Source organism: Taeniopygia guttata, chromosome 3 (assembly GCF_048771995.1).
Source record: "Taeniopygia guttata chromosome 3, bTaeGut7.mat, whole genome shotgun sequence".
NCBI classification, from domain to species: domain Eukaryota; kingdom Metazoa; phylum Chordata; class Aves; order Passeriformes; family Estrildidae; genus Taeniopygia; species Taeniopygia guttata.
The window spans coordinates 90,104,920-90,128,036 of record NC_133027.1 but is presented as its reverse complement, the minus strand read 5'-3'; the positions used below and the strand labels follow the sequence as shown (position 1 = coordinate 90,128,036).

The window sequence follows — 23,117 nt, the reverse complement described above, 5'->3', positions numbered from 1 at the left end:
GAGTCTTAAAATTCATTCTCTTAATGCATAGGAGAGCTGAGAAACAGTGGTGGAGGGATGAGGTTGCTGCTGGCTGTACTTTGGGTCATTTTCTCTCTAACAGTGACAGTGCTGTTGGGGTGGTTCCTGACATCTAAGAAGATACAATAACTCTATATGTTACAAGGCAAAATAAAGTTACTGTTTGAGGTATCCTATTCTTACTTTTTCTGACTTGTGTATCTATGAAAACTCCAGAGGAAATAAAAAAAAAAAAATCCTTTACAATAACAAAAGTGTGGTGTTTGTTCAGCTTTGAAAACATTTTCCCTTTGACAGAAACAAATTAAAATAGTGAAATTGACTTTTATCCTGTTCTAGGGAAACTAGGTTAGTGGCTTTTACTTCTGTGGTAGAAAAGGAACCAAATATATTTTCTGTACCTTGGCATTTTATCCACCTTGGCCTCAGTGGTGTAGAAGGGAGAATGTTGCATCTCTAATCCAGTTTGATCTGGTCTGTGGTAGTTGTTTTTTTTTTATTTGGCTGATGATACTGGCTGGTTCAAAATCGCTGCTCCAGAGCTCATTTAGGTGGCTTGATTATCTGGGAGATAGTAATGCTGTTTAAATTGAGGTTTCCTTGACTCCAGCTATTCTTTGGTTGGCAGGATTTTCTTGTTTGAAATCTTAACCGGTGGAATGTGTATGCAGGAACCTGAAATTCGGTGTACAATGGAATGCTTAATAATGAAGTAAATCATGTAGGTTTCAAATCAGTTTTACATTATATCATAATGTCTGGTTGGTTTGTGTAGTAAATACAGCTGACTGTCTCACTGTTGGTGAAGAGGAAACTAAATGCATTTATGAAAAAATCACTGTTACCCCTTTGTAGCAACAGCAGTGCTTAAGAGATAAAGTCAAGAGCAGATCTGAATTAAATGGTCAGTGAATAAAAAACGTTTTTGAAATGACTTCCCTGAAACTTGTTGGTAGAAATAAAACAATGTTGCTAATTACATAATTACAGAGCATTTACTGTAACTTATTTTACCTCCTTTTTTTTTTTTTGGTTGTTGTTTTTTAACAAGTTGTACATCAGAATGACTTGCTGGGTTGTGAGGTTACCCAGAGGTTTATTACTGCTTCTGTCTGTGTGCTGGAGGGTTTCAGCTTCCAGCCTTGAATTTAAAATGCAAGGAGGAAAATGTTTTCTTCAGATGTCTTCTTTAGACTTGAAGCTCTGTTCTGAAGTTTGTCTTTGGTTTTAAAATAACTTTTGGGTTTGAGCTTTTCTGGCCCTGCTGGCTTTTAAGTTTTGTAAAATAGCTTTCTGTTCCTCAGGTGGTGTTGTTTGTGAGCACTTCTTGAAAAGTTCGTTTTTACCTTTCCATAATTCTGAAACAAAATTCGAGCAAAACAATCAATTTACAATTCTAAAATACTGATGTGATGGCTTTTTGGTTTTATTTTTGGTTTGCTTTTGGAGTTAGCAGTGGGAACCAGTTGGTTCTGTAGACAGAAGTGGAGTTTGAGGCACAGAAGGGGTAAAATTCAGTTAAATCAGATGCCTTACTTGTGTGTTCAGCCTCAAGACATGTTTGGTCATAGCTCCCAGCAATGGTTAGCCTTGCTCTGCATGATTTATTTAGTCCTCAGGAGGGTGCTTGGAATGGCTCTTCCACGTACACAAATGATGTCACGTGGTTTTCATTGAAGCCTGGCTGGGGTGGGTGATGTATTCCAGAACATCCCAGGCTCATGGCCAGGCTCTTGTGCCATCATTCTCAAGTTGGACTTCTGGGTTTATTGAGGTGTGGTACTAAATTGCTTTAAACTCCAATATCCTTTAGAGTTGATTGTTTAATAACACTCAAAAAGGATGGCATTTGATTAAAGTGCTGTGGTCTCAAAAGGATTTTCTCTGGCAGTGTGAAAACCTGCCTGGGAAGAAAGGCTTTTTGGTCTTCAGTGCAGTGATACGTTTCATTAATCCCACATTGTGACATGAAATAGCGTTCCCCTGAACAGAGCAAGCTTGTCTGGAGTGTTTGGAGCTGGAATGGATAAAGCACTTCTTCATTATGAAACACAAATTGCTTGTACAACTTTTCTCATCCTGAAATGAAAAAGTGAAGTGTTCAGAGATGCAGTTCAATGTTTTCCAGGAAGGTCCTGGAGTTGAGTGTAAAACTTTTGATGCAGTGGAAGCTGCTGTAGAGGAGGCTTTTCTGTGCAGTGATGAGATCTTTTTATGGAAATTCCTGGCCTGCTTCATGAGGAAGATGTTTCTTTGGTTCCCTGTAATGAAGAGGGGATGAGCTACATGGCACTTCTGTATGTGTGTGTGGAGACAAACTCTGTGCCTTTTTTCAGTTTTCATGAATTTTCTGTTGAAAAGCAAAAAGATCATGGATTGATTCAATTCACCACTAAGGAGTAAAGGTGATTGTGAGACTGTATGGGAAAGCATTGTTTCTGAAAACTAAAAATAAGATGGTATTTTGACTACATTTTGGGATGAAACAGTTCAGTCTGAGTATGCATACAAACATCCCCAGAAAGGACAGCTCAGCTTTAGCATTTGAAATTCTAATTTTGATTGCAAAATAATGTTAATTTGCTGAGTTACGTAGCTCACCTGATTCATTTGTGCCTATTATTTAATACAAGCAGAGACTTTATTAATCGTAGTAAATTAGAGTGAGCTTGCATCTGCAGCACCAGCTAGAATAATTTTTAACACTTGTTAAATGCTTGTGCTCTGTAATTGCATGGAAGGCTATGCTTGTGTGCCTTGAGGACAAGAGGGTTTGTTGCAGGCGTGTGTTTGCTGATTGTGTCCATGGTTATTTACCCGCTGTACTGGGCTGTAGCAGGAGCTCTGTGCTCAGGGTACAGAGAGTGCAGGAGAGGTAATGGTTTCTTAGAGCACATCCAGAGGTTAAACTGGAGGATATTTCCACAAGTTCAGGCTGCAGAAATGACTCATGTTGAATAATGTGATGTTCCTCACTGTCCCAGTTCCACTTGAAGCATTGCATAGCTTGGGTCACTTGGGAAAACTGCTTTCCCTCCAGCAAGGGTTTCAGTTGTACTGGATGTTTGCCTCTGTTGAGGAGCAACTTTCACGGAAGGATGACAGTATCTAATGGATATCCAGGAATGTTCTAAAAGGCCTCAAGTTCATGCCCTTGCTCTATCACCCCTTTTTTGGGACTTCGTACAAAAGTACTTCTCAGGCTTCGCATTCCAGAAAATTCCAGCAGTGGGGTTGGTCCAGGCCTGGAGCTGGGTCTGCTCCCTTTGGTTGCCCTGAGATCAGTGCAGTTGCAAGGTCAGATAATCTTTGCAGAACATTTTGTGTGTCCTGGGTGTTGTGGTTGGTGTGGCTTTTGTTTTGTTTTATTAGAAGGTCTGTTTTCCTGCACTGTCTGTCTCTTCCTGCTTGGCTCAGTAAGGGGCCTTAACTTGGCAGTTGTGGTTTTGGCCTCTTCAAGACTTGTTCAGCTGCTTCTGTGATGGAAGGAGACCTTCTAGGCAGTGGTGGTGGGGTCTGTGCATGTCCTGTGCTTTCCTTTCTAACATAACGCTTCCTTTTAATTTTAAGTTCCCCAAACACAGTGCTTTTAGCTTATCCCATAGATTACTGCCCCTGAACAGTTTCTTGGGCATGTTCTGCTGAAAAATGGTAATGAACCTCTGGGATGATTTTTGTCAGAATATAAATTTGACATATATTTGTTATGCTGAAAATTATCTTTCCTATGAAATGATAAATAAATGAGCTATTAAGTATGGAGCAGGAACAATAACACTTGAAGTTGGAAAAGTATAAAATGACATCTGTGCCAAAAGGAGCATTAGAGAATTGGATAGCTGCTGCTTTTAAGGGATTAAGAATATGACTTTGTTCTATGGATGGACAATCTCAGGAGCCTGCAGTGTGATGTGTGAAAGGGAGCAAACTTTTTAGATTGTCTTTTGAGCTGTGGTCACCATTTTTACTTCCATTTTAATTTTTTAAATAGAGAAGTTGTGAAGCAGAGCAGCTGTTTTCCTCTGCTGGTCTCAAGGCCAGATCGATGGCAGAACAATATTCAAGTTGTTAGTGAACAGCACAATGCCATTGATGCAGCAAGATGGAAAATACCATGGATTTGCAGTTGGAACTCTAAAAGCAATCTTACCTTAATTCCTTTTTGAAATGCAAAGAGTTGCAACAGTAGGCTTCCCTTAGTGGTTTGGCAGATGGTTATAACAGTTTAGTTTCTGGCTCTGCAAACCTATTTCCATACTGTCTGGGGAGGGCTTTCGTATCTCATTTTTAAATTACTGAAATGCTTCAGCAAAGAGTGTGTTTTATGTTTAAAACATCAGAACAGGCCTATGATGCTTGGTAATAACTCTTACTCAGTGCCTGACAGTGATTCTTTAATAATGACCATTCTCCTGGAGCAGTGGGGATTGATCCCAGCTGATGGTGAGTAGTTCCACTTGCAATTGGAACTACCTGTAGAACAGCTCCTGTCTAGTATGTATCTAATGGCTCAAAGTCTGAATCTAGTTTTTCCAGATTTCACGAGGATGCAATTAATAAATTATCCCTTTTAATCCTCTTGCTTAAGCTTAAAAAAAATAAAACGACTAAATTTGGTCAAGTCTAAGACAGGTTTTAAACTTAGAACAGAGGGTGTGGATTATATCTTCAACAGAAGACATTCTTCTGAAAGTGACAACTTCTGAAGTCTTCAATGCATGCATGTTGTCTGCATGAGTCAGCTGACTTGTCTTGTTCAAGAAATTATTGAAACAAGAGTTTTGAGTTCATGAATTTGAATAGCAAAGCATCCACCAATTCTCAGACTTCCTTAAAACAAGAAAACACTTGCCTGGTTTGAAGTTGCTGTCAGAGCTGAACTCCTGGGATGTTCACCTGGGTTGTGACTCCAGGCCCTCTGTGCTTGGCTCTTCCTGGGATTTGGGTGTTTCTGTACAGAATGGATTTTATCACTTGGAGAGTCACGGTTTCCCATGGATTTAGTAATTATGAGTGAGCTGAGGGTTAGGTGGCAAAATGAAACTTTAGGGCAGTGTCACTTCCCTACAGTGATCAGGGTTTTTCTGGTTTTATGGTGGAGCTGAAAATTCTAAAATAATTTAAAAACATTTGTAGAAGAAACACAACAAAATGAATGGTTTTAACACACTGAGCATGCCTGGTTGTCCAATTGCCAATGTAAGGTAAGAAAACCTAAAAGCAATAAAGCAGAATTTACTGAGTTGGTGGACTCACAGCATCCATATGTGTTATGAAAGCCCAGTGGTTCACACTCAAATTGTGCTGTATGAATGAAAGAAGTTTTGAGTTCTGTTCTTGTAAGATTTCACAGGAGACGCTTTGTTAAGCTCTGACTTTAAAATGCGTAGGAATTTCTGTTTTTAAAATGGATCACCTAAGTAGATTAGACCAGCTCTGAACTTCTGCATGCAGTGCAGGTGATATGTCAAAGCTTTCCATGCACTTTAGCAAACCTGGCATTAAAACTGGAGTCACTGTTTATTCTTGGAGTTCATTTTGATGTGGTACAAATTACTGCAAGGACACTCTAATCTGTAGTCTTTTGCTTCATTGAAATAGTTTTGGTGTAAAGCTATTTTGTACATCTAAAAAATCCCCTGTCAGGATTGATAAAGGTGTATTTTTCCCATGTAGCACACAAGAAGGATGCTCACTGACTCAGGCTTATCTGGCCTGTTAGAGGTGTTTTTGGTTTAAAACCATGAAGAATCTGAATTCAGAAATACTTGTTGCTACATCTGTGATATATGGCCTATCTGAATATAAATCCCTGCCTCTTTTGCAGGTATTAAAAAATATGTTGTTGGCCTAATTATCAAGACCTCATCTGACCCAGCGTGTGTAGAGGTAAGTGAAGAATTCTCAGGGGAGGATAAGGGAGTGGAGTGTTATGCACAACCCTGATTCTTCTCTTCTCTTTTCCAGAAAGAGAAAGTGTATATTGGGAAACTGAATATGATTCTTGTTCAGGTAAGCCAGAGTTCATAACATTTTATACCTTGCTGTAAAGTGTCTGCCATTGCTGTGTGTCTCACATGGGGCTTGGTTCCCTTTGCAGATCCTGAAACAGGAGTGGCCAAAGCACTGGCCGACATTTATCAGTGACATTGTGGGAGCGAGCAGGACCAGTGAGAGTCTCTGCCAGAACAACATGGTGATCCTGAAACTGCTGAGTGAAGAAGTGTTTGATTTTTCCAGTGGCCAGATTACTCAAGTAAAAGCTAAGCATTTGAAAGACAGGCAAGTAAATATGTTTAAATCTTAATGAACAGAGTAGACTTTGTGCTTGCTGCTAAATAGTTGCTCTCACTTGAAGCCCTTGTCTGAACACCTGCAGCTGTGTCTGAGCCCAAGAGGGTTACTGATTTTTTCTTTGAAGCACTACTTCTAGGGGATCCTCAACTTTCATTTTGTACTTGCAGGGATTTGTACCTTGCTGCAGGTAGCATCTGTTGACTGATGGTTCCTGTGCTTTTAATACAGCATTCAGCATTAATTAATTGTATTTCCTTCTTAGAATTTGCAGGCACAGGCTTCAGGCTACCTCAAATATGCGTTATTACCATGAAAATGGGGATAAACCAGGTGGCTTTAGAATGCCTCCATGGGTGTAGGTCTTAAGGACCTGTCCTGTTGGCATAGATATTTTGGTTTATGAAATGTGGAAATGCTTAGTTTTCAATTATTTTTTTTACAGCATGTGCAATGAATTCTCTCAGATATTTCAACTGTGTCAGTTTGTGATGGTAAGTTGCATTTCTTTAATGATGTTTTTAAAATTCCCCCCTTTGTGCCTAACAGTGTCACAATGCCATAAACTCTAAATGGTTGTTTACAGGAAAACTCCCAAAATGCTCCCTTAGTCCATGCAACTTTGGAAACTTTGCTACGATTTCTGAACTGGATTCCTCTGGGATATATATTTGAGACCAAGTTAATCAGCACACTAATATACAAGGTATTACTGCAAAAAAATTATAACTATTAAATCTAAATAGAAGTTGCAGAAAAGCTGTACAACACTTCTGTAATGCTCTTTATTTTTTTTCCTTCCCTCAACAGTTCTTAAATGTTCCCATGTTTCGCAATGTCTCTTTGAAGTGCCTCACAGAGATTGCAGGTGTCAGTGTAAGCCAGTATGAAGAACAGTTTGTAACACTTTTTACACTGACCATGATGCAGTTAAAACAGGTAAATGTTTATCAGAAATCCCCTTTTCAATTTTGTATCACAAAATCCGTTTCTGTAGTAAGTTGATGGGTTTGTGTTCATTATAGAGCTCTTGATAGGAAAAGTATTGTTTTTTGGTGGTATTTGTGGCTTGATCAGAAGATGCCGAGTGTGTTTTTCTGAACTTGATTCCAGCTGCATTTCTGCTTTATTGATTTGATTAATTTAAAAGATATTTCGGGCCCTTTGGCTGTCTCCTGGTGAAATGTGAACTATTGTGTCTCAGGACCTAAACTGACCTAACTTCTGCAAGTTTCTTTTTTAATTTTTGGCACAGATAGAAATATTTCTCACTAAAAGCCATACATCAAATTTATATAATTTGATGATTCCCCTCTGAGTAGTTCAGATTCAGGTACATAAGTCCCTTCCTCAGTGTATTTATATATAAGTGGATGGGTGAAGGGTTTTTTTAAAGTCTTTTCCTCTCTTGGCAATGTTGCTCCATCTTGAAGGTTCTTCATTAAAAAAAGGCAACATACACGACAACTGCTTTGTATTAACAAGTATAAAAAGGAAAATTCTTGATGATTTATTTTTCTTAGATGCTTCCTTTAAATACCAATATCCGACTTGCGTACTCAAATGGAAAAGATGATGAACAGAACTTCATTCAGAATCTCAGTTTGTTCCTCTGCACGTTCCTCAAGGAGCATGGTCTACTTATAGAAAAAAGGTTAAATCTGAGGGAAACACTAATGGAGGTAAGTAGCTTGATTTATCTAGTTTAGAAATGTATCAGGTGTGTTCTCATGCTCAAAGGATGTGATATTAATGGAATTTCTAGAGCATTGTAATTAAAGTTGGTAAGAGAAAAAAATCTCGTCAGAAATACAAAACCCCCTCATAAGGTTTGTTTCCTAGTATGCATCAATGGCATTCTCTTTTCCATGATCCTTTACCAGTGCGGTGTCTGAAAACTTTGTCTCACCCTCTTCTTATTTGTTTCTGCATGTAAGTGTCAAATAGTACTTCAAAGTAAATGAATATATTCTGTTTTCCCTGGGTTTACATGTTCTGTTTGACTCTCACATGAAGAAGGGGTGTTGTATGACTTCATCAGTCTGTGTTTTCTCTGAGCACCCAGAGCTGCTCTCTAGGGTCCAGCACATGCTGTAGGCCAGTTCCTTCATCTTGGTGCAGCTTCTTGCCTAGTTTGCCATTTCCCAGCTGAAAAGCTTTAAATAGTCTTCAGGGATGAGACTTTCTATGCAGTAAAGATTGTGTGTGCCAGTGGCAGAGCCCTACCTAGTGACTGTGACAGTAAAACCACTGGGATTGTGGCAAATATTGAAGGTTCAGATAAGAATGAAGGGTTGGAAAGGCTGAAGCACTGAGGGTACTGCTTCATGCTGTAATGGGAGTAGGTCACAAGATTGGGGGTCTCAGTTGTGTTGTTTCAATTTTGAATAGCAATTTTGCTGGAATTGAACTGTTCTATGGTGAAAACTCCACTCCAAGGGAATGGAATTTGCTCCATATGCCCTTGAAGAACCATTTTCTCTGTGCAGTATCAAGCCCTGTGCAGGTTTGGAGGTTGTAGGCTGAGGAGCTGCCCTGAGACAGGGAAAAAAAACATCACCCTAATTTTTAAACCTGGAGACTAGGTATATTGGGAGGAGGAAGTGCATTTTGCAGGTTGATTAGCTGTAATCCAGTACATCTGAATTACAGTCTGTTCCAGACAGTGTTCTCAGTATCTTCTGGAGGTAGCCCTCTACCAAAAGAACCCCCCCGCAGAAAAAAACCAACCCAAAACAAACAAACAAAAAACCCAAACCAACAACCAAACAAAAAACCCCGTATTATTAAAATTGGCTGCAAATATCAAATTGTAGCTCATTTAGAAGCTGGAATCAGAGGCATATCGCTTTTTTATTTTTAGTAGAGCAGCTGATAACAGTTCCAGATAATTCCTGAATTTGCAAGTAGTAAGCTTTTAAAATAACTGAGAATCAGGGGCATACAGCTCAAGACTCAAGTTTCTACTTACACTGAGGCTGTACTAGGAGGACCTGTGTAAAGACATTTACAAAACTGGATTCTGAAGACTTTGTAATGTTTAACAAAGTTCTTATGCCTGCCTAAAATGGTTGCAAATTAAACTTTTTTAAGCTCTGGTGTAATAGAACCTAGTAGAGGTTTATTTTAAAAAGCTGTGTGTAATTCTAACCTGTTAATTCCTGCACTTTGGATGTAACAGCTGAAATTGTTCTGTGGATTCACTGGATCTTTGTAAACTAGCAGAGGACTCTACATCAGTCATTTTAAGTGATATTACCAAGAGAAATAAAGATTAATGTATGGCTGTCCTGAGTCCTCTTTTGACAGTGTAGGTGGAGATACTGAATCAGGTCTTTCCTTTCAAAATGCTTAAGTTGTTGGAGTATTTAAGCTATGAAAATATCTTCAGATTTTATCATTTCATTCTGTTTGTTCACTAATGGGCAATTGCTTTGATATCTTTCACCAGGGACTGCATAATAAGCTTAGGCAAAAAAGGTTTGTCTGTGTAGTTTTAATTTCTTTGGTTGGTATCTGAGCTTGTCAGAATTGCATCAGTGGCTTTCCCTGCTCAGCCTGCTCTGGCTGTTCTGTCAGGAAAGAATTTGAAAATGTTCTGATAGATGACTTCTCTGAAAGCTAAGCAGTATTCCAAGGTCAAAGGATCCAGAACAAAGTAGCAGCAATAGTCTTGAGAATAGCAATCACTGACACCAGCTGGTGAGGCTTTTTTGAGGTTCTGAAGATGCCTGGTAGAATCTCCAGAGGCTGTGGGTTTGATAATTTACAAACAGGCTGGTTTGGTGATGGCATTTCTAAGATGTCTTTAGGCTATTTCAGATTTAAGAATACAAACACACTTTGAAAATAACAATAAGTGATGGGAGTTCTTGGTTTGGAGTTGCTCTGCCAGTCACAACTCTTGACCTGTAAGTAATGTTGTTGCAATGTTAATGCCTCTTGTTCCAAACTCTCAGATTCATTTGGCATTTTGTCAGGATTTGGATAACTGAACTTGAAGCAATGTGGTTTGACCTGCAGATATACTCACTAATTGGGTGTTCAAACCACTCTTTTCCAGGCTCTTCATTACATGTTGTTGGTATCAGAAGTTGAAGAAACGGAAATTTTCAAGATTTGTCTGGAGTATTGGAACCATTTAGCAGCTGAGCTCTACAGGGAAAGTCCGTTCTCCACATCAGCTTCGCCGCTGCTTTCAGGGAGCCAACACTTCGATGTTCCTCCAAGGAGACAGCTTTATTTGCCTGTTTTGTCCAAGGTAATCCATGCTCAAGTGAAGGCACTCTGAAGATTCAGATTCTGTTTGTGAATTAGAGATTTCACTTTGTATAAGGAGTGACATAAGAAAATTCACCTTAGAGTAGTCTATAGTTGATTCAACTCAATCAATGTGAAAATACTTTAGGATTACACCAATATATAAGAAGATAATTAATGTGATATTTCAGCTTTTTAAATATACTTAATTTTAACATAAATCTGTATTAAGCACTTTCTGTAAACAGAAAGGCTGGGGTGTTAGAGTTGGAGGGAAAACCCATGTGTTTTGGGAACAGTGGTCCTTAAAAGTCCCCTAATATGACATAAGCATTTTGAAGTTACTATTGTAGTATAAATACTACATAGGTTGGGGTTTAAGTACTCTATTTGTTCATTGGAGGGAGAGAAGTCAGCAAGCACTGTCTTCAATGGCTTGTTAGCTGACATGTCTGGATAGGTGGATATAATAACCTGTCTGTGGTTGAGGCTGCCTGGGCAGAGCGCTCTGGAGACACTTGTGCAGCTGGGAGTGTTGGTGGTTGCAGTTTGATGGAGTTTTAACTTCTCCCAGGTTCGATTGCTCATGGTCAGCCGCATGGCCAAGCCTGAAGAAGTCCTGGTTGTGGAGAATGATCAAGGGGAGGTAGTTCGGGAATTCATGAAGGACACGGATTCCATAAACTTGTATAAAAATATGAGAGAAACGTTGGGTAAGTGAACTGGCTGCAGTTTGTGTGCTGTGGGTTTGTGCAGCTGCATCAGAGTGCTACAGTATGTTATCTTAGCATCTGAATTACTGTGTGGGTGAAATGGTTATCAGCAAAGAGTACTATACAGACTGGAAAGGGAGGAGGCAGTGGCTGCTCTGAAGTTTCCTGTTTGAGGCATGTAGTGTTTTAGAACCTGATGGAGTAGTAATACACTGCTTAATTTTGTCCTTGGGTATTGCAGTGATAATGAGTTTTTTGAGGCAGGAAACAATATTGAGAGTCCAAATCGTAACCTGAGGTAGCAAAGGGAGTAAAGTTGTCAGATATTCAGGACATTACTCAATATTAAATATTTACTTTCTCAAATGCAGATGGGAACACTGAGTGTTGAGCATCAGGCTGATGCACTAGGAATGTGTATGTTGGAAAACTCGTGAGATGCAAAGTGTATGTGGGTGTAGTGGGTGTTTTTATTCTCACCTGTCTGCTGGGGATGTAGGTATAGCTAATGTTAAATTGTTTTAATACATTTGCATGTGGATTATGAAAACCATTTTTGTTTTGTGAAACAATTGCTGTATGTCCTGAGCCTAAGTTGTTTTGCCAGATACAAGATTATTTCTATGAAAATGCAGGTCAGGTTTGTATTGCTTCTGTTGTATTACCTATAAGATTCACTTGGAGGAAATAAAAAAGGGGGGAGAATGTCGTTGTTTTCTGTGGTACAGTAAAAATCTGTTTCTGAACCTGGCCAGAAATTGCTCTTGACTTGCTGGGATTTAAGAGTTTTATATTGGCGACAATAATCCTATTAGGGGCTGATGCAAGTGACTGAGTTGTGATACCTGAATCTTCCACCTAGACCTGTTCAGGAGCACCAGCTCCACTTTAATCATGGCTTATTGCAACCAGCAATAAAATACGGAGCTGAAGAGAATGTATGAGCTTACAAACTGTGTAATGTCCCCTAGAGGCAGCCAATCCCATATTCCCTACAGGCCTTCAGTGCAGATGCCTTTTGATAAAAATTTGCCTTGGTATCACATGGGACATGCATTGATTTAGACTTTTCACATCACCTGCATGTGATGTTTTGCTGAAATCCCTTCTCAATAAAATTTGTTGTCCATCTTTAAAATAATTTGAACAAATTTCTGCCTCGTGATGTCAGGACTTCAGGAAGGAAGCAGGACACTTTTACCCAAGAGCTTCAGTGAGTACTTACGTAACTACTTTTGGGGTTCAGCTCCAGGCTGCTGCTTTAAAAGATTCCATGTTGATGTCTTTCAGTTTATCTCACACATCTGGACTATGCAGACACAGAACGAATTATGACTGAAAAGCTTCACAATCAAGTGAATGGAACAGAGTGGTCGTGGAAGAATCTGAACACCTTGTGCTGGGCTATTGGCTCCATCAGCGGCGCCATGCACGAAGAAGATGAAAAGAGATTCCTGGTTACAGTAATTAAGGTATGGTGGGGCAGAACTAACAGCTTGGTTACACTTCAGTTTGTGCTGAGGATACCAAGCTTGCACACATACTGCTCTGTGATCTTAGAAAGCTGCCTCGGTGGATAAGAATAAATGAATGGGAAATCTTCCATCCTGAATTTAGGAGTGATGAATAAGTTAGCGATGAACAATGTGTTTATCCAGGTAGCCTTTTCATCAGATAAATTTTAGTTTATGGTTTAATGTATACTTTGGGGATGCAGAAGGTACGGAAAGGGATTCCTTATGAGATACAGCAGTGACAAAGTAATCCATGACTCTAACTAGCCTAACACCTTGCTCTTTTGCTGTATCTGTATATTCATTGATCAAACTTGAAGTTTGGTTAATATGTGGGTAATATTTTTACAAGACTAATGGGTTTTAATAAGTCATACAAACATGCTTATAGAATATTTCATTTTTAGTCATACAGAAGATGTAGTTTAATTTCTTCTCTTTGATGTGGAGTCTGTATTTTACTCAGCCAGTATTGAGTACTGTAAGGCTTGTTGAACTCACCCTGCGGGAATCCTTAGTTATAATTTAAAATGGAGATATCTTAGGTTAAAACACAGTGATCAGGGTTTGGATGAGACCGAAATGATTGCATCGCCCCAGTCTTAATGGACTTGTTTGGGCTTTTATTTCTTCATTTGGATTTTGAGCTTGATTGTGGGCAACCACCTTTAATATAGCTACTTATAGGATGTTGTGCTTGTAATGCTTTTGGTGGAACTAGACAAACTTGAACAGGAAACTAAGAATCTGTTGTGTTGTAGGATCTCCTGGGACTCTGCGAACAAAAACGAGGAAAGGACAATAAAGCCATTATTGCATCAAATATAATGTATATAGTAGGTCAATACCCACGGTTTTTGAGAGCTCACTGGAAATTTTTGAAGACAGTAGTCAACAAGCTGTTTGAATTTATGCATGGTAATTATCTGCCTTTTTAAATTTGCTGTTTTAATTATAAAAAAAAAAAAGATGCCTATACATGGAGAGGAAAAAATACAAAGCAGTAACTGCCTTTATTTCATTTAGAAACTCATGATGGCGTGCAGGACATGGCTTGTGATACCTTCATAAAAATAGCACAAAAATGCCGCCGACACTTTGTCCAGGTTCAGGTGGGAGAGGTCATGCCATTTATTGATGAAATCTTGAACAATATTAACACAATTATATGTGACCTTCAGCCACAACAGGTAGGTTCTGTTTGGGGTTTTGGATAATTCTTAAAGATTAATGCACAGTTCTTCCTGTTGAAATGTAGGGGTGTTTTGCAAGGGCTGAATTATATTTTTTAGGGACAGTGTCAGGGTATGAATACCATGATCAAATTGCATTGCTGAGATGTCAGTTGGAATGTTTGGAAGGAGAATTAAAGTGCATTTAATTGGAATTTTGATTTCTGGAATGTCTTCAAGAGGACACTGCGTGTAACTTGGTAGTTCTGCTTTGGGAAAGAGCGATATCCTACTCCTACAGTATATACCTACAGCTCTTATATTTGGGAAGAAGAGAGTGAAGAGCAGTCCAAAAAGAGAAAATGCAAAATCCAGTCCTTTCCAAAAAAGGAAGGGGAAATCCATCTGGGAAGGGCATGGTTCAGGAAATGAGAGCAGTGTGTACCTGCACACTGAATGTACTGAAACTTCAGGCAGAGTGGATCTGGCACCTGGAAAAAGATACTTCCAGGATTGATGGGAGCCAGTGCACAATTCAAACATGTCTGGTAAAGTGGAGTTTTTCCTTAGTCCTTTTTAACCTCAGTGTTTGTGGTGTTGCTGTCCCCATCAGGTGCACACATTTTACGAAGCAGTTGGATACATGATTGGGGCACAGACAGACCAGACTGTGCAGGAGCATCTGATAGAAAAGTACATGTTGCTGCCCAACCAGGTGTGGGACAGCATCATTCAGCAGGCAACAAAGGTGAGCTCTTCCATTTTAATGTGTTTTGTGTTCAGGTCAAAAACCCTGCTAAATGTTTGCCCTCCCCTGATTGTATTTTTCACACTAATTGCACAGAGTTGGGCTGGACTTCATTATATGATGGTTGAGACAGAGATTGACATGACAATGAAGGTGTTGTTTTGAGAGAGGAGACTTAAATGACAAAATAAATACTTGTTTAAATCTGACTTGAAGTACAGTCTGTTACTGTACAGAATTCATTTCAGTAGTTTTTTTTCTAATGCCTCCCTTTCACTTGGCTTTTGGGTAACAGAAAAGTTAAAGTGCTAAAAATACTGTTCACTGTTCTTCCTTTCTGCTTCTGCCATTCTCTTAAAGTACATATTTTCTTACTTTATCTTCTATTTATTTCAGTCTTTTGAAAATACTTTTATCTCTACACATTAAAGAACAACAGTCTTGCACTTCACAAGAGACAACCCATTTGCACTTAATCTAATTAAGGGCCTGAACCTTAAGCAAGCTTGAGTTACTTTTCCTACCCTGATTTCTCCCAAGAACATACTGTATTTCCATTGGACCCCTTCTATCTGTTTTCAACTTCTTAATCTCCTTAGTTTTTCTTCTTTGACTAGAGTAATGCTTGTAGCACTGCAGCAAAAATAATTCTGCAGAAAAGCAGAAGGAAATGAAGTTTTATCCTGACGTCTGGAAGTAGTGGCAAATGCCATGAAATAGACTGCAGGATCTGTATAAAAAGTCCATAAATTTGAGCGATCTGTTCTTTAAGAGAGTGTATAAAATAAATTATTTAAACATAAGCTTTTATATTGAGAACTAAAGGGTAGTTGTGTTCACTAATGAAGATGAAGTCTATTTTTGTTTTCACAGAATGTTGATATTCTAAAGGATCCTGAAACAGTTAAGCAGCTTGGTAGCATTCTGAAAACCAATGTACGAGCATGTAAAGCTGTTGGCCACCCCTTTGTGATTCAGCTTGGAAGAATTTATTTAGATATGCTGAATGTGTACAAGTGCCTAAGTGAAAATATTTCTGCAGCTATTCAGGCTAATGGTAAGAAATTCCATGCTCTTCCTGAAATTGAGGTTTAGCAGTGTCTGCCATTAGGTTCCAGAGTACATCCCGGTTAGGTTAATTTTACTGTTTGGGAGAGTGGAGAAGGACTGAAAGTGCTCGCTTAAATCTTTCTTTCTTAACAGATGTTGTATTCAAATAAAGAACACCCAGCTTTAGAGGGAGGAAGAAACATCTATAAATGATCAAGTTTAGGAGAATGCAGAACACCAGGGATGCTCACTTCAAATTGATAAGCATCCTGCTGAGATGCAATGTAGCCTATGTTCTTTTACCTTGCTCTGCTTTCGAGTATTAAAGAACTGTCTGTAAATAGAATCTCATTCATTACTTCAGAAAATGTCAGCAGGGTTTTAGGATGAGAGTGTGCTGCTACGAGGCTGTCTAGCAGAAATGTAATGAGTGAAGATGCATGAAAGTTTTGGTAAACCAGGCTTGCAATCACAGAAGGAATTCCCAATTACCTCCCTTATTTTTACCAGTTAACTTAGGGCCTGTGGCATGTCTGCTGAATGTGCTTCTGTAGTAGTCCATTACAAGATGAAATGAGTCAGTTGCTGAATTCTGTGCTGTGCCAAGTTTTCTGGCCAGTGCACAAGATGTACCTGGAGACTGGAATGTTAAATGCAGCTTGGTAACTGCACAGCTGGTTTACCTTGAAGTAGCTTCTCGGAATTCAGAATAGAACTGGCAGAGAAATCAGTAACTTTTCATTCAGCTGATCTAATTGCCAGAATTCATCATTGCCAGATACAGTGAAGTTGAGGAAGCAGTTGCTGGGGCTGTGGACCTGGTGAGCTCCTAGAGCAGCAACTGTGATTGCAGTTGCCTCAGAATGTTTTTACAACTGGCAAAGATTAAAGACAAAGGAAGTCTTTAGTAGTCTTTAATAGTCTTTGCCAATTCAGGTATAAAAATCAAGTATTCTCTGTTTTGATTATATCAGGTTAATTTGGTGGGGTTTTTTTGAGGGGGATTGTGTTTTTGTTTTTATTTATTTGTTTCTGTTTTTTTGTTTGGGCTTTTTTTGGCACCTCACATAATTAACTGAAGCTTTAAAATTTTCCAGGTGAGATGGTAACAAAGCAGCCCTTGATTAGAAGTATGAGGACTGTAAAAAGGGAAACATTAAAATTAATTTCTGGCTGGGTGAGCAGGTCCAATGATCCGCAGATGGTAAGTGGATGCATTTTATACAAATAACTCCTAAGACAGAATTGAGAAGAACTCTGCTTTGTGTTAAGTTTTTGGTCGCAAGAACTTCCTTCAGGAGGTGTGTAAAATATAATGGAGGAAGAGAAATTAAAAGAGGTAAGCCTGAGCAATGCTTGAGATACTTCAGTTAATTTTAGCTGAGAGTAATCCTAAGGGGAGACAAGGAGATTTAATATGGAGATGGAGGATGGGAACTTCAACTTCCTCAGGAAATTTGTTACCTGTTACTGAAGGAGGAACTAACTTGGCTGCTAACTGTGCTGGAGACTCTGCCCAGTAGCTGCACTTCTATAACATGGCTTACTCTTCCAACCAGGTAGCTGAAAACTTTGTTCCTCCGTTGTTGGATGCAGTTCTCATCGACTACCAGCGGAATGTGCCGGCCGCTCGGGAACCCGAGGTGCTCAGTACCATGGCTATCATTGTCAACAAGCTGGGGGGACACATCACTGCTGAAATACCTCAGATCTTCGATGCTGTTTTTGAGTGCACACTAAACATGATCAACAAGGTATTTCTCTTTGAAACCTGAGATAAGACATCTTCCTCTGGACATCATTGCAATGTGTGGGATCTTGGGATTCATGATTTTCTTCCAGTCACAGAGTGTATTTGTAGCACTTGACAGAATTTCTGCTCAAATAAATGTACTTGTTTTACAGTTGAACTGTCTAGTTAGATATCTTAAATTGCTTTAAATTTCTTTGGTTAGCTCTTCATTTAAGCCATTAGTAATTTTTCTGGGGCCTTGGAGTGCTGCACTTCTTCAGGCAGAAGTCAAATGTCAGTATAGGACAAACTGCTAAAATTGATAAATATTTAAAGTGTAAGAACACCATTACTGCTCAGTCAAGTATTTATTTCCTCACTAAGTGTGCAGTGTGTACTGACTTGCTCTGTTTAATGGAAGATGCCATGACAGAACTTAAGGAGACTTGGCTTTTTCCCCTTTTCCCTTCTAGGATTTTGAAGAATATCCTGAACATAGAACAAACTTCTTCTTGCTACTTCAAGCTGTAAATTCTCACTGCTTCCCAGCCTTCCTGGCCATTCCACCTGCACAGTTCAAACTTGTCCTGGATTCTATTATTTGGGCTTTCAAACACACAATGAGAAATGTTGCAGATACAGGTAAATGGAAGTGTTTAATAAAGGTCAGAGATTTTCTAGTCGATGCTGTTCTTTTACTTACTTTTCTTTAATCAAAGTTAGCATATTGTGCACATGATTCTTCATTAGCACAAGGATAGAATTCCTCTGTCTCAGCTCCAAGGTGTCAGCCAGGGACCCATGGGTGAGCTATTTGGTTGTTGAGTCATTCCTGTAGTTGGAAGAGAGCACTGTTACAGTTTCTTCTTGCTTTCTTTGTCACCTGAACATTGGCACTCTTCTGAAATGGCTGAACAGATGCAGCAGCTTAAAATGGTGCCACAAAAAATTGTGGAACCAGTGATTCTTTTAGCCATTTAGGGATGGGGAGAAAGGATGTTTTTCATTTGCATTTCACCAAGTGAAGTAATTAAAGTTTCCATTTAAATCCAAACATTAAAACATCTTTCCTTATTGAAATAGCCAACATGTGTCTGGGTAGAGGGTTTTGCGCATTAAATGGTGTGATTGGCTCTTTATGCTAATGAATGCTAATGATAGTATAATGAAGCTGAAGGGGTGTGCCGTGTCTGGGAGGCAGTGCCCTCTAGTGCCAGCCTGGGGCAGTGCCTCACAAAGCCATCACGTGTGCCATGCTGGGCATCCTGCTGCTCATCAGGATTTCTTGGGATATTCCCGTTGTTTTGAAAAGGCCAAAATCTCCCAGCTGCTGGAATACTGTTCTCTTGGTCACTTTTTCAATGCCTGTTTTTCAGGACTTCAGATCCTTTACACCCTGTTGCAGAACGTTGCACAGGAGGAAACGGCTGCCCAGAGCTTCTATCAGACGTATTTCTGCGATATCCTCCAGCACATCTTCTCTGTGGTCACAGACACCTCTCACACTGCAGGTGAGAACGTGCCTGTGTGTGAGGCAGGTGCTGCAAAGCACCCCTCTGAACATCAAAATAATGTCACACAGAACAGGATGTTCTGAATAACAACTGCCTATGTGTGCCTTTGATCGGTGCAGGTTTGACAATGCATGCATCAATCCTTGCCTACATGTTCAACTTGGTAGAAGAGGGAAAGATAAGTACTCCTTTAAACCCTGGAAATCCAGTGAACAACCAAATGTTTATTCAGGAGTATGTGGCTAATCTCCTCAAATCTGCATTTCCTCACCTGCAAGAGTAAGTCTGCCATGATTCATTAATGCTTCTCGGTGGGTTCTTACTTGGAATGCTAACTGTTGTGTTTGCTGTTAGTGCCCAGGTTAAGCTGTTCGTAACAGGACTCTTCAGTTTAAACCAGGATATTCCTGCCTTCAAGGAACACCTAAGGGATTTCCTGGTCCAAATCAAGGTGTGTTGGGCATGCTTTTCTCAAGAAATTAAAAGTAATATTCAGCAGGATATTGTTGGAAAGCTTTTGGAAAGTGTGGAGTTGTTGTTTGTTTGAGAAATATAAGTTATTTTGCATCTTTTTAAAATGCAGTGAGTACTCAGTCCAGTGGCTTGTTAGACCAAGTAGTGTTCATGGAACCTGTTCCACTGGGATTTCGCTTCATAAATTGGGTTTGAACATCACTGCTTGTGTTTTACATTGTGCACACAATCCTTATGTCTTAGGACAACTGCAAAACTAAATCTAATGGGAACTAAGTGTGAAATTGAAAACAAATTAAAACAAGTGTGAAATTGAACCAACTAAATTAGAACTAAATCTAATGAGAAATAAATGTGGTTTTAACCAGTTGGTTTTTTTTTCATTCTGCTTGGAATTGGGACCAGTTTTGAAATTCAATACCCTAATGCTATGACTTTATTTTTTTTCTAAAGATGCTGGAATGATAAGATTGTAGGAAATAGTTTGTTAATTAGTTTTGAGATGAATTTTCAGGTATTTCAGACTTGTAATGATTCTGCTTTAATGGTGATAGACTCCAGATGCTGGGTTTGGCATCCCATTCTGTAACACATGGTGAACATCTTTAAATATTGCTTTATATTAGTTGTGACCTTAAGAACAGAAAACCATGCATGAAGCCTGTCAGGGAACGGGAAGGGAAGATGTTTCATGTATAATTTTGGAAGCTGTTACTCTGCCTTAAGCATTTGACAATAAACTGATGTTTTTGTGTGAATTATCCCAGGAATTTGCAGGGGAAGACACATCAGACTTATTCTTGGAGGAGAGAGAAACAGCCCTTCGGCAGGCTCAAGAGGAGAAGCATAAACTTCAGATGTCTGTACCTGGCATCCTTAATCCACATGAAATTCCTGAGGAGATGTGCGATTAAAACAAAAATAAAACAAGTTTTGCAGTTTTCTTTCTGTACAGCTACTTTGTTGTGATAGAAGAAAACAGCACTTGGATATTTGTTGACCAAAATGATGCCAATTTGTAAATTAAAATGTCACCTAGTGGCCCTTTTTCTTATGTGTTTTTTGTATAAGAAATTTTCTGTGAAATATCCTTCCATTGTTTAAGCTTTTGTTTGGTCATCTTTATTTAGATTTGCATGAATTTAAAAATTAAGGCATTTTCAATGTAATTACTTCATGCCCATTTTGTGGCTAAGGGGAAAATAGGCAAAGCGTAACTTGTAAAAGACTATATTGCAAAATAATACAATTTCCTTTAAGAGTATTGATTTCTAATTTGGAGTAATTTTCTTTCTAGTCTGTCCTACAGTCTAGGAGGAAAGGTAAAGAGTAAAGCAGACTGAATTGTTAAGCAGAGGATTCTAGTGCTGCATTTATTCTGATCAGTTAACAGCTTTCTGGACTGAGTGGTAAGGCTATAGGCTATGTGTATTTGCAAGTTGTATGGCAAGTTTGCAGCAAGATCATGTGCATATCATCCCATTGTAAAGCAACTTCTAAAGAGTATGGGAACACAGTACAGTTAGTTATTTTTACACAGTTCCTTTGTTTTTGTGTGTGTGCTGTCGCTTTGTCGACAACAGCTTTTTGTTTTCCTCAATGAGGAGTGTTGCTCATTTGTGAGCCTTCATGATCTCGAAGTGAAATGGTTAAAATATTTATCCTGTTAGAATAGGCTGCATCTTTTTAACAACTCATAAAATAAAAAAAAACAACTGGCTTTTGAGATGACTTATACTAATTTACATTGTTTACCATGCTGTAGTGCGTAAAGAACACTACTTAAGAGCAAAATAAACTTGGTTTACATTTATTTTTCTTTCTTTGGCTTATTCTTTTATTGGATGAAAATGCTGTGATCGTATTTAAGATTTGTATTTGAACGCATAGGAAAAGTTCCTTAAGGTGTAGATAACTGGTGCTTCTGGCTTGCCTCATCTCAAGGACTTTGGTTGTGCTTGAAGTTACCATGAACTAAGTTGGATTCCATTTGCAAGTACAGTAGCTGTTCTGACTTACCTCCGTGGATAACTATTCCATACCACGTTACTATAAAATGCCAGGAATGAGGTACTCTTGCTTTTTCTCTCTCTGGACTCTTTGCAATTTATTTCAAAGAGGTATTGCACTGTATCTTGACTAAACAGTTAATAATAGTCCATGTTAATAACACGTGTAGACAAGATCTACGGTTATTTTTTTACCTAAAGTTTTGTAGTTAAATGATTTTCACAGATATATGAAGCAGTATGAACACTTAGGTTGTGTACAGTCTTGGCTTCCCCATCTCTGTTGTGTCTTGTCTCTGTTCTCTAACAGTCAGTGTTGAGCTCTCCCAAAGTTTCTCCATGGACTTGTTGTCGTCTCCAGGCTGTTACTGGGATGAAGTGTAGCCATTGGCAGAGAGCCGCCACAGGAGCCAGGCAGGCGTGGGGCTCTTGTGTGCCCCTTGGGGTGCTGTAGTTGTTAGCTTTGTGCTGTGTGTTCCTTTGGTGTAGAAATGCATGAGTTAGTGGTGTTCCTATAGGGTGGAGCTGTGCCCAGGATGTTTCCAGGCTGGACTTTTGGCTTCTCCTGTTCCTTTCGCGTGGTTAGCCCTGGCAAAGCTCAGCTGCTGCCACGGGAAGGGCCATGGGCAGTGGCACTGAGCTGGCACTGTTTGGAGACCTCCTCAAGCTCCCATGGCTGAGACTGCATACAGCCTCCCAAAATACTGCCAGTTACGAAACCCATTTCTTACTCTCCTTAAAGCTCCCAGTTCCAGCTTTTTAATGTCTTCCCGTCAGTGTGGAGCCTTCTGCTCCACCCTCAATTCAGTATTGCCTTAATTGGGCACTTTAAAGTGCAGCGTTTGAAGTCCTGTTGAAGGACACATCTGGAAAAGGACATGAAGTGGCTTGTGAGCAGGCTGAGTTGCAGCAACTTACCAAAAGCTGTGCAGAGAAGTAAGAGAAGGTTATTAAAATGGAAATAAACCCCACCAATAGCATGATGGCAGATCACATCCCGTGAGTCACAGAGCTGAATGTTGAATTGGTTCTGACTCTACATTCAGGACAGTTCTGGACAAAAATACACGCATATGTATTTATGATCCTTCCTTCCTTCCTTCAAGGTTGGAGTCAGGCTGAGGCTCACGGTCTGGTTGTTCACTGAAGATTTAAATGTGACCTAAACTCGCAAACAACAAACCCAAAATGTATTTTTTATGTTAATTCAAAGAAGAGTTGTTTGGTTATGTTGATACCTTAAGAGTTCTCTAGTAACAACATTCTAATCTTAGGGTTTCCTTCCCTTTTAGATCTAAAAATTTAACTGTGGTCTTGTCTTGTTCTCTTAAGATAATTGGTGCCTTTCCCTGATCTCTGCAGCTGTTACAAAAATGCAGCTTCTGTGGAGTTCTGGATACCATTAAAGATTTGACTTGTGTGTGTGCATATTTCTAGTGCAGTTATCCTGAATGTGAAAAAAAAAAATAAAAGATGTGTACATCTAAGAAAGTTCCAGTTTTAATGCACACTCTGTAAATCAAAATACATGGATAAAAAGCATGAACTATCGTATAAACATCTCCATAACTTGTAATTACATGTAAACCAATGTTTTGTGCATATTTCTATACAGA

At 39.2% G+C, this 23,117-nt stretch overlaps 1 protein-coding gene across 6 annotated transcripts in view; it reads left to right on the top strand.

Moving 5' to 3' along the window:
• The window catches only part of XPO1 (exportin 1), a 34,783-nt gene extending 13,478 nt beyond the window's left edge, over positions 1-21,305 (top strand). For all 6 annotated transcript variants that reach the window (XM_072927391.1, XM_072927390.1, XM_002199283.7 and 3 more), the window contains 21 exons: positions 5,849-5,910; positions 5,989-6,033; positions 6,122-6,303; positions 6,761-6,809; positions 6,902-7,021; positions 7,126-7,254; positions 7,839-7,997; positions 10,379-10,576; positions 11,150-11,288; positions 12,579-12,760; positions 13,564-13,720; positions 13,829-13,992; positions 14,588-14,722; positions 15,596-15,779; positions 16,870-16,976; positions 17,332-17,526; positions 17,978-18,146; positions 18,881-19,015; positions 19,138-19,297; positions 19,373-19,469; positions 20,260-21,305. In XM_072927391.1, the coding sequence (XP_072783492.1) occupies positions 5,849-5,910; positions 5,989-6,033; positions 6,122-6,303; positions 6,761-6,809; positions 6,902-7,021; positions 7,126-7,254; positions 7,839-7,997; positions 10,379-10,576; positions 11,150-11,288; positions 12,579-12,760; positions 13,564-13,720; positions 13,829-13,992; positions 14,588-14,722; positions 15,596-15,779; positions 16,870-16,976; positions 17,332-17,526; positions 17,978-18,146; positions 18,881-19,015; positions 19,138-19,297; positions 19,373-19,469; positions 20,260-20,406 (2,915 nt within the window). In that variant the 3' untranslated portion in view covers positions 20,407-21,305. The remainder of the gene's footprint in view (positions 1-5,848; positions 5,911-5,988; positions 6,034-6,121; positions 6,304-6,760; positions 6,810-6,901; positions 7,022-7,125; positions 7,255-7,838; positions 7,998-10,378; positions 10,577-11,149; positions 11,289-12,578; positions 12,761-13,563; positions 13,721-13,828; positions 13,993-14,587; positions 14,723-15,595; positions 15,780-16,869; positions 16,977-17,331; positions 17,527-17,977; positions 18,147-18,880; positions 19,016-19,137; positions 19,298-19,372; positions 19,470-20,259) is intronic.
• The last annotated feature ends 1,812 nt before the right edge of the window (positions 21,306-23,117 follow it).